Here is a 10,381-nt window from a genome sequence, read left to right as displayed (position 1 = left end):
TCAATGGTGCCCTTCAAGACCATAGTACGCATCATTGGATGCATGCAAAAGATGACTTTGTGCCTGTAAAACTCACTGCCACGAGGCAGGATCAGGGTCACTGCCGTAGAGATGGATTTTCATTCCCAAATACAGCAATTTCTCCTGAGGATTTCCCTAAGCCTCCCCACTTATTTCAAGGGCACCACCTGGATTTGGAAGAGAACCCCCACCCCACACCAGCCCCAGAGAATGGAGGTAGAGCTGTGGAGCCATGACCTGCTTCTTTCATGGTGATGCAGGAAGGATGGGAACTGCCTTTTGAGGGGTATTTAGGAAGCCCAATCCAGAGATTCAACCCTATTGCTAACCCGGAGAGCAAATATAGATCTGGGACACACACTACTGCAAGGGGAGGGAAGCAGGTTGAAGGGACCTAATTATAGGACAACTAACACACTCCCATCAACTAACTGGCATTTCCCTCAACCAGCCGTGTGCCAATTTTAGCTGCTGCTACAGCAGAAGATGGTGCTGTAGCATTCTCCTCTCCTAACAGATAGGTGATGGGGGGGGGGTTAATGTTGGGGGGGGAATAGCGTCGTGTCAGAGTGCAAGCTCAGCTTGGCGTCTTTCTGCCTCGTTTGTCGAAACAACCCTGCGAAGCAGGCCAGTTAGTCCAAAGTGTCACAGCAGGCTTCATGGTGTGTGTGGAGGCTGAACGGAAGGCTTCTGATGGCTAGCCATTCAGGGGTAGTCAAACTGCGGCTCTCCAGATGTCCATGGACTACAATTCCCATCAGCCCCTGCCAGCACTAGCATTACAGAGAGGCAGAGGACCGCCTCCCCCTGCCCGAGCAGGCCTTCACAATTCACAAAAGCCCCATCAAAACATGTGTTGCTCTGTGCGGATTGGTGGAGGAGATTCACGAGGCCGATGCACAGCAGAGATTTCAAAAACCTTCCCCCCTCTTTTAATTGTTTACAGTAATTTATAACTGTTTACAGATGGGGAGCCCAAAGGCATTCAAACAGGTCTCCGCCCTAGCCTGCTCTCCCTTCCCCAGAGGTGGCTGGGAGCAGTGGGTGCCTGGAGGAGTGCAGTGCCTGGACCACAGCAAAAAAACAAAGGAAGGGAGAAGACCTTTAAGGAAAGCTGCCTATGCCACAGCCCCACTTTTCTCTCAAGGAGCCAGGAAAACACAAGGCAGGAGGCCTGCAGAAGACACACTCAACAGCTAGTTTCTTTTACCTGTGAGTGCAGTCACACACTCATGGGCAGGCCCCTACACGCTTCTGGGGCAGGCACCTACCCCCCCCCCCGCTCTGTAATACCCATGGCTGCCTGTCCCACAAGGGCACAAAGGTGTTCTAACAGGCTTGCAGCAGGACTCTTGTGACTTCCAGCCGCAGAGAGCAGGAGAAGCTGCCCTTCTCAGGGGAGGTCGAGCCGGTGCTGCAGGGAATGGCTAGCCCTGGGGGGGCTCACAAGGCCCGATCTAGAACCAAGCCAGGCGATGCAGTCAGAACACTGGAAACGGCAGCAGAGGTCAGCTGAAGAAGTAGGTGGATTCCTTCACCTTCTGCAGGTCGAAGTTGCCTGGGAGAAGAAAAGGAGAGTCAGACGGAGACGGAAAGGTCTAGGCAAACACCCCAGGACTCTGCTCAAAGGCAACAGCTTCCCAGCACTGCCGTCTTCCCACAGGCAATGTGCAAAATCAGGAAGAGTGTGTTGGATTTACGCTGTGAGGCATGAGCGAGCTTTTTTGCAGATCAAGTGTTGCCACTCCGCTGTGAACTGACGGCCACGATTGATACAGAACGCAAACTGGGAATTCCACGCCCGTCACGGGGGATAAGGTTTGAGGGCTCCAGATGGCTCTCTTTAACCAAAGTGGACAAACTGCTACAGTCAGTGAGGGCCATCACCTATCCCTTAGATCCCTGTCCATTATGGCTGCAGACAAGAAGCCCCTTAATGGAGACTGTTAACCCCTCCCTTTTATCCGGTGGATTCCCTCAGGGGCTTAAGGCGGCAGTGGTCTGCCCTCTATATAAGGAACCATCACTGGACTTGCGGGACCCCAATCCTCGGAACAACTGGCCACAGTGATCCATGCAATGGTCACTTCCAGATTAGACTTCTGTAACTCTTTCCACATAGATCTACCCTTGTCCTTGACTCGGAAACTGCATCTGGTACAAAATGCAGTTGGTCGGGTCCTCACAAAATCATCCTGGAGGGCCCATGTTCAGTCATTGCGGAGACAGCTTCATTGGTTGCTGGTTTGCTTCCAAATCATGCTCAAGGTATTTTTTTTCTGACCTTTAAGACTCTACGTGGCCTGGGTCCTGCCTACCTGCAGGACTGCTTGTCTCTTTATGCCCCCCGTGGGGCATTGCATTCTGCGGGTATGAACTTGTTGAGGATCCCAGGTCTCTGGGAAGCACGTCTGGCCTCAACCAGGGCCAGAGCTTTTTCAGTCCTGGCCCCTACCTAGTGGAATGAGCTCCTGGAAGAGCTGAGGGCCCTGTCAGAGCTCTCTGGGTTCTGCAGGGCCTTCAAGATGGAGTTCTTCCACCAGGCTTTTGGTTGAGACCGGGCTGAATATTGGGCTATAAGATCGGGTTCAACCCTGCCCTTGTGGCATCTGGATCCCCCTGGGGCCATCCACTGCCCCAGCTTTACAACTGTTTGACACTGCAGGGAATGCATGAACAAGGACCATGGGTCTAGTAGGCACCGTTATGCCTGTATTTATCGGGGAGACTGTAATCTTGCCACGCTATGTTTTTGTTTTTATTCTGCTCTGAACTGCCATGAGCCAGCCAGTCCGGGAGTTTGCGGTCTAGAAATGTAATAATAAACAAATAAATAATAGGCTAACATAACTCAGAAGGCGTCATCCAGAGAGGAGACTAGCCACCGTGTCTCTGCAAGATCACCCTATCTAACTTCAGCCTCCAGGCCCAACCAGAGACGGATTAATCCGCTGCCTTTCTGAACGACACACTGTTGATTTATTCAGCTACTGCAGCTGCAGAGGCTGCCAGCTACAACTCTTTACAAGTCACTGCACTGGACGTGATTCTTTCCCAGCAGGAGACATATCCAGAGCCTCAGTTCATGCAAAAATGTGAGGATGGTCTACCCCAAGAACCAGTCATTCTGACTTTGTCAGGCCAATGCTCCCGCACCTAAACCCCAAATGAGAAAGGCCGATGGCATATCATGGAAAGAAAAATCATCGTGTGCGCCTTATTTAGAACCAGGAGTGCATTTCGTGTTACTTTATTCTTAAAATTTTAAAGCTCTCACATTCAGGAAGTGCTGGCTTAAACTTCACTCGTGATTCAAGATTCAGGTGTGAAAAATGCAAAGTCCTACAGAATTTCCCAGACTCTTCCCATGTTTGTTTTTGGTACTCAAAACGAATATTTATGCTTATTTTCAAATGCTCTTGTTTTCTACTGGTAGGACAAACCTTGCCCCTTGAAGACCAACCAAATTTCATCCTGGGTATAGCACTCTCTGCACGCACACAACAATTAATACCCAGAGTAACACTTGGTTGGTCTTCAAGGTGGCTCTGGTCTCAAACTTTGTTCTGTTGCTTCAGACCAACATGGCTGCTCTCCTGAATTTATACTGGGTTATTAAAGAGCGCTCAAGATCAAAGTGCCCCTCCCCCCCGCATGGAGAACAAACCATAACAGATCCTTGGGTCCTCGCCAATCTTTCAGAGACAAGGGAAGCCGGGCAAAGAGCCAAAATGCACCTCAGGAGGGTTGTACTTGACGGCAAGAAGGCTTTGGCAGAACGGGGGTGGGGACAGGCAGAAGCGGGCAGGGGGTGGCGCCTTCTCTTTGAGACCACAGGGTAGTGGCACACGGCAGCCTGGGAGAGGAAGCACCCTGGCTTACGGCAAAGCAGTTCAGGGGAAGAGCTCTCACAGAGGAGCTCTCACAGAATCTGCCCCTCAAGGCAACAAGAACCTGTTGCTCTAAATCAGACCATCCTAAAGGTATCAGGACTCTTGGCTCTTCTGAGGGCCAGCGTGGTGTGGTGGTTAAAGAGCAGCAACCCTAGTCTGGAGGGCCGGGTTTGATTCCCCACTCCTTCTTCACAAGCAGCCATCGGGGTGACCTTGGGCCAGGCACAGTTCTCTTGTAACTGTCCTCACAGAGCAGTTCTCTGATAACTCTCTCAGCTCCCCTGCCTCGCAGGGTGTCTGTTGTGGGGAGAGGAAGGGAAGAGTATTTGTAAGCTGCTTTAGGACTCCTGTGGGTAGAGAAAAGCGGGGAGGGCGGGGGAATAAAAACCCAGCTCTTCTCTTCTTCTTCTTCTTGTATAAAATCACAATTATGAGGAGCCTGGCTGATGGCCACTGGGGATAGAGGGAGAGCCACGGACACTAACTGCTGCCTTCAGGAGCACAGGGAGCCTGCTGATTGGAGTCCAGGCCCTTGCTAGCAACCTCAAATGCAGGTGCCCAAATCCAAGCCAGTCAATGTGCCCCTGCAGGCCAAAATACCTGGGCCCCCCACATCGACAGGTCAGGCCGATTTTCTCAGCCCAAAGAACACTGCTCTGTTTTTCCAGGCTAATGTGAGTCCCTGGGGCGCTTTGAACAGTTGAAGCTATACAGATGCAAAGTTTTATCAGTGCAATCCTGAGGACTGTGTGGGAAGAACCGTATGGGGATTAGATGGCATGTGTTTCCAAGTACGTTAAGCTGATTAGGTATCAATTTATTGTATAGTACAGCAAAATGTGCAATATGGTCAGGAGGTCCCAAGGTTGCCCGGCTGCCAGGAATGAAACTGTGGTTTGCCATTGCCTGCCCCCCCTGCCCCCCATTATGACCCTGGTACTCTTTGGAGGCCGCCCTTCCCAGTGTTAGCCAGGGCTGACCCTGCTTTGCTTCCGTGATCTGATGGGATCGGGCCAGCCTGGGCTATCCAGGTCGGGTATTAGGTATCTCACAAAGGCAGCTGAGATTCCCTCTTACAAATCAACCGGCAAGGGGAGGGGGACAGTCAGCAGAGAACAGCCCTCAAAAGAGAACAAAGAGGCTTAAGAAGATAAGATTACAAGAGCTCACAGAAAGGAGGAAACCAAAGCTGGGGGGAGGAAGATTCCAGTGAGTTGCACCTTCAGAAATGTCTCTTGGCACTGGATTTGCTACCCGGAAGAATCTGGGACTGGCATCTCAGGAGTTGAATCCTGAGGGAGTGAACCTTGACAAGCTGATATGCTCCAAAGGGGGCAGCAACCCTGCCCGGGAAGGAGCAGATGCTCAGAAAGGGCTGAAGATCCAGAGCCTGAGCTTGGGAATGCCAACCAGCGGAGGCCTCCCAAGCACTCTACTCGGACACTGCCAAGGACTCCATTATCACCCTGACTTCATGCTCAAAGTGGCCAACAGACCTGGCGAGGAGCAGCCCTTATATAGGAGCATCAAGGCCTTGGGGGAAGCCAGCCTGACCCTGCACCAAGACACAGGTGCTGGAATGAGTGCAGCCAACCATCAGAGCAGCTAACCTGGCATTTCTCAATTTTTTTCCAGCATTGTGAACCCTCTGAAACATTCTTCAAGCTCTCAAGAAACCCTAGAAGCAGTGTGATCGTGCAGTATAGGGTTGGGAAGCAGAGCTGTGGACACGCCCCCCCGAGGCCCCTCCCCTTCCCATTTCCAGGTCCATTATTGGCTAATGGGTGGGTCAACATGACCATATATGGCAGGCGTAGTCAAACTGCGGCTCTCCAGATGTCCATGGACTACAATTCCCATGAGCACCTGCCAGCATTCTCTGGCAGGGGCTCATGGGAATTGTAGTCCATGGACATCTGGAGGGCCGCAGTTTGACTACCCCTGCCATATATGGTCATAAGGTATCCCCTGTGCAAGCACCGGGTCATGTCTGACCCTTGGGGTGACGCCCTCTAGCGTTTTCATGGCAGGCTCAATACGGGGTGGTTTGCCAGTGCCTTCCCCAGTCATTACCATTTCACCTGATAAATGTTTAACAAATTTAAAAAACACTTTAAAAATGAATTCATTCCCACCCAGTTGAGAATGCCTGAACCAACCTGTTGTTATGGAGTTGTCTTTGGTCCTGCAGACACTTCATGAGGTGGGTGCAATGATCAAATCTTTACCACATCTCTCCTATCTTGCAGAGTTTGTGCCCCCTTTAAGTCTAGATGTGCCCTTCCTACAGGTTAGCAGTCATGACCAGGCAACACTCCACGCCCCCTGATTTGCTTAAGTGAGCTATAGTGACCCATTTGGGCTGGACGGGTGGAGTCACCACCAGTCAAGCACGTCTTTTTAGCCGTGTGGATGAGGAACCTGCTTCACCACTGACGGGGAAGTCCTCAAAAAGCAGACTGGCCAAACACTTCTGAGGCAGCAGAGGGCAGGAGACATCCGCTTGCCCCCAGAGCCTCGCCAGTGATGAAGCAGAGAATCTTTCCAAACGGCAGTTCTCGGTAAACTCATCTGTAAGGCAAGCCGAACCCGGCAGGCTCCAAAGGTCAACGTACCCAATGACTGGACCACTCATTCTTAACTGTCTGGCTTCTTGCTTCCCGCGGGCCCCAGCCAGGCTCAAAGCAGCCCACATTCCACAGTGTTTGCTTAGACAACCGTGCAAGTGAGGAAACCGGGGAGGCACAAACAAGGGAAAGGGACAAGTCCCCAGAACTGGCAACCAGGTTCTCTGTACTCATACCTGTCTTGGGAACTTTGGACAGCAACTGGACCAGCTGATAGTACTCCAGGGTCTTCTTGCCCCTCGGCTGAGTCCTAGGGAGGGGGAAGGAGATTTTGTAACATGACTAGTGATCGATACAAAACAAACACATTCCCCTTCCCTCCAGCCCCTGAGCTCCAAGCAAGCCAAGGATTGGTATTTTGTCCGAGAATGCTAAAGTTTGCGCCATGGGCCTGTTAGTGAAGAAGGCGCTGCCTTCCATGGGGACTCTGGCTACCAAAATGGAGGATTTTCACCTTCCATGACCAAGAGACGTTTCACCCTTTAGATACAGCAGCCCTTTCAACATATCCAAAATCTACCCACAATGCTTCTGCAGGTCAGCTGACTAATCATGTGACGTGATTGCCGACCCTCTCCAGCCTCAACACCAAGTGCCATTTTAGGTTGCTATGGCAACTTCACTATGCTATTTGGGCTCTAGGTTGGGCATAGACATTGCTGGGTTTTGGGGGGAGGGGGCTGGTCCCCATTGTTTAAAAAATAAAGGCAGTTCTTGAGTAAACTGGGGGAATTCCCCTGGGACACCTGACCATGAGGCAGGGCATAGTTGGCCCCACAGTGAATGCAGGATGTCAGATGCAAGAAGAAGAATATTCCGCTCAGGAAAAGGGTAACTCCACACTCGCCGCTGTCCGGGAGCTCTGTGGGACGTTCAGTTAAGGTGCAAAAAAGGTCGGGTGCAAGGGGAAGAGAAAAACAGCCACTCACGGCCAATGGGCACAGTATTTCTGCAGCAGGAACGTGGACAGGTTCTGCAAGATCGGCTGGCTGTGCAGCTCCACAAACTGCTCTCGGCACACCTGGGAAAGAGAAGCAGGCCAAGGATGGGGCCCAGGCTTAGCTGGAAGCCACCAATCCCAAAAGCCACCTCAGTGAGCAAGCCCTGGGGAGGAACAGACCCCACAGCTGGATTCCCCCCACTGACAATCAGCACCTCCCCCAAGAGGAGGCCCAGGCAATAGGTGCTCTCACACCCACACCACTTTGCCAGGTCGCTTCAGGCCCTTTTGATTCAGACAGGTTTTGCTCCAGCTATCGGTTGTCTGCCTGGTCAATACAGGAGCTGGAGAAGAGGTAGCAGGCAGCAGGCGTCTTGTGTCTGGAAGAGCTCGGGCACAGAACATACTCAGGGCTCAAAAAGAATCCTGCTCACGGGCAATCCAAAGTCTGGGCCCCCACAAAAGCTGCAAGGTCAGAGAGAGACGCCTTTTTCCAGCTCCCAACCAAGGGGGCGATCGAACACCCCAAAGTCCTCGGCCTCCCCACATCCCAGCCAGGGGGCCCCTGCAGGCCCCCAGAGGAGTCGACCTCTCCCCACTGGGACCCCTTTCTCCCGGGAAGAGAGGGAAGCAGACCCATAAAACTTGGCAACACAAAGTCCTCCGCTCTGGATCAGGATCAGCAGGGAAAGAGCAGGCAGGGGCTGCTCTATTAACTGCCTTTTGGGTGGTTGCTACGAGCAACTTGCGGAGCCGGTCTTGGCCGAAAACACACAACTGGAAAGAAGTCCACAGCCCACACCACGGATGCAAATCGAGGAAATCCGTTTCTTCTCGCCTATTCTGCCCCCTTGGTATTGGGTTTGCTACCCATGGAGAGCAGCCTCCTCTCGCAGGGCACTAAATCCCTGCCGCCACCCAACACCCCACGGAGCCCTCTGAGATCTTGCCAAGCGTTGCTAACACCCTCCCAAGTACCACGGCACACCCAAGGAGGGTGAGAGACGTGTTCTTTGCATTGCACCCAAAAGGTCGTTCTGTTCCCCCCCCCCTCCCCAACACACACACAAGCTGAATTCTGCAGCCAATGAATAGCACAGTTCGTGTCATTACTGGATTGCAGGGGGTATGCAAAAATGGGGTGGATCTGCCCACAGAAGGTTCGGTCTTGGGTTGGCCTGCAGAGGGGGCTCTTACCTGATTCATGATATCTACAGTCAGCGCATGAGTCCAGTAGCAATCATGGACTGAAACGAAGGTCAGCCCCTGCCTAGGAGACACAGAAGCAGCCACGTCAAGCTCCCCAAATCCTCAGCAGCCCTTCCAGTCCCATGTAGCCAGCCTGCCTTGTTCAGCCTCCCGAGGAGGGGGAGGCCCCCTGTGACTCTCTTGAAGGCCCCTGTGACCCATGGAGAAGGGGAGCAGCCGCCCCCCTACCTGTCAGCCTTTGAAAGAACTGGCCTCTCCCTTCGTCTTCTATGCCAAGAAGAGCAGGTTTACCCGATCCAAGATGGGTGACCCAAAAGGCCGTTCTACACTGGCGGGATCTTTGTGGCACTTCCAACAAAATGTGTTTCCGATGTAAGCTACATGAGAATCATCTCCTCTCAAGAAGTCTTCTCCCAGCAACAGAGCTTCGAAAGAGGTGTTTCTGGCACATGGAACTGCTCAACTACCGAGGAATTCTATTGCCTCTACTGGGAGCCCAGTATAGGCCAGCGAACCCTCTGCTTGGCAAGACTCAAGATCACAAAGATGTTGGAGACCAAGTCATATGAGGAAAGGCTGAGGGAGCTGGGTCTGTTTAGCCTGCAGAGAAGGCCACTGAGAGGTGATATGAGAACCATCTTCAGATACTTGAGGGGCTGCCATGTAGAAGATGGAGCAGAGCTGTTTTCTGTTGCCCCAGAGGGTCGGACCAGAACCAATGGGTTGAAATTAATTCAAAAGACCTTTTGGCTAAACATCCGGAAGAAGTTCCTGACTGTTAGAGCAGTTCCTCAGTGGAACGGGCTTCCTCGGAAGGTGGTAGGTTCTCCTTCTATGGAAGATTTTAAGCAGAGGCTAGATAGCCATCTGACAGAAATGTTGATATTATGAACTTAGGCAGATGGTGAGTGGGTGGGTGGGCAGGAAGGGACGTGCCAGTGTTTGTCTCTTGTGGCCCTTCCTTGCATACCCAGGGAATTGCTGATCGCCACTATGGGATGGCAGGTGATCTTCCTCCAGGCCAGGCTGGATTCTGCAGATTTTTGGTGTCTGTTTGGGGGGGGGGGGATCATTTGGGCATGGAATTGGGTTCACTGTCGGTAGGCAGGTAGTTGTGAGTGTCCTGCACTGTCCAGGGGGTTGGATTAGATGAGTCTGGAGGTCCCTTCCAACACTATGATTCCATGATGATTCAAAGAGGGCTGGTGGGACTGGAAAATGGAGGGGCATGGTCTGAACTCCCTCACATCCCAGGTTGCCCCACTCTCTCCAGGACGAAAGACTAAGTGATTCAAGCAACCATCAAGACATTTCTGGACCAAAGAGTCCCCAGTGCCTTTTCTCCGTTCTTTGGTTTTCCCAGCTGACCTGGTGGGGCACCCGGTGAGGCACCTTGCCTCAAAGCCTGCTTGAACGGCCTCCTGCCAGGAGAACATCATGTAGCCATGTCTCCTGCCCACTGGCTGCAGTTCCTGGCCACCCTTGTCTGGGCACAGCCACCCCTCCCCCCTCCCCCTCTCTGGTGCATTTGCCCACAGCCAACCTTGCATGGGTGGCGGCAGCGTGCCAAGAAGCCAGGCAGGCGAGCAAGGATTGTCCAGACCCTCCCACTTAACAACACCTGACCTGGACTAGGCAGAAGCTCAGAGGACTGCAAAAAGTCAGGATCGAGGCAGGCTAAGGGAAATGAA

General features: G+C 52.5%; 1 protein-coding gene across 3 annotated transcripts in view; it reads right to left on the bottom strand.

Moving 5' to 3' along the window:
- Positions 1-930: 930 nt before the first annotated feature.
- POLRMT (RNA polymerase mitochondrial) overlaps positions 931-10,381 on the bottom strand; it is a 40,027-nt gene continuing 30,576 nt past the window's right edge. For all 3 annotated transcript variants that reach the window (XM_077331927.1, XM_077331929.1, XM_077331928.1), the window contains 4 exons: positions 8,679-8,751; positions 7,471-7,562; positions 6,718-6,791; positions 931-1,579 (listed from right to left, as the gene is read on the bottom strand). In XM_077331927.1, coding sequence (XP_077188042.1) covers positions 1,530-1,579; positions 6,718-6,791; positions 7,471-7,562; positions 8,679-8,751 — 289 coding nt within the window. In that variant the 3' untranslated portion in view covers positions 931-1,529. The remainder of the gene's footprint in view (positions 1,580-6,717; positions 6,792-7,470; positions 7,563-8,678; positions 8,752-10,381) is intronic.

This window comes from Paroedura picta, chromosome 4 (genome assembly GCF_049243985.1).
Source record: "Paroedura picta isolate Pp20150507F chromosome 4, Ppicta_v3.0, whole genome shotgun sequence".
NCBI classification, from domain to species: Eukaryota; Metazoa; Chordata; class Lepidosauria; order Squamata; family Gekkonidae; genus Paroedura; species Paroedura picta.
This window is presented reverse-complemented; position numbering and strand designations above follow the sequence as displayed.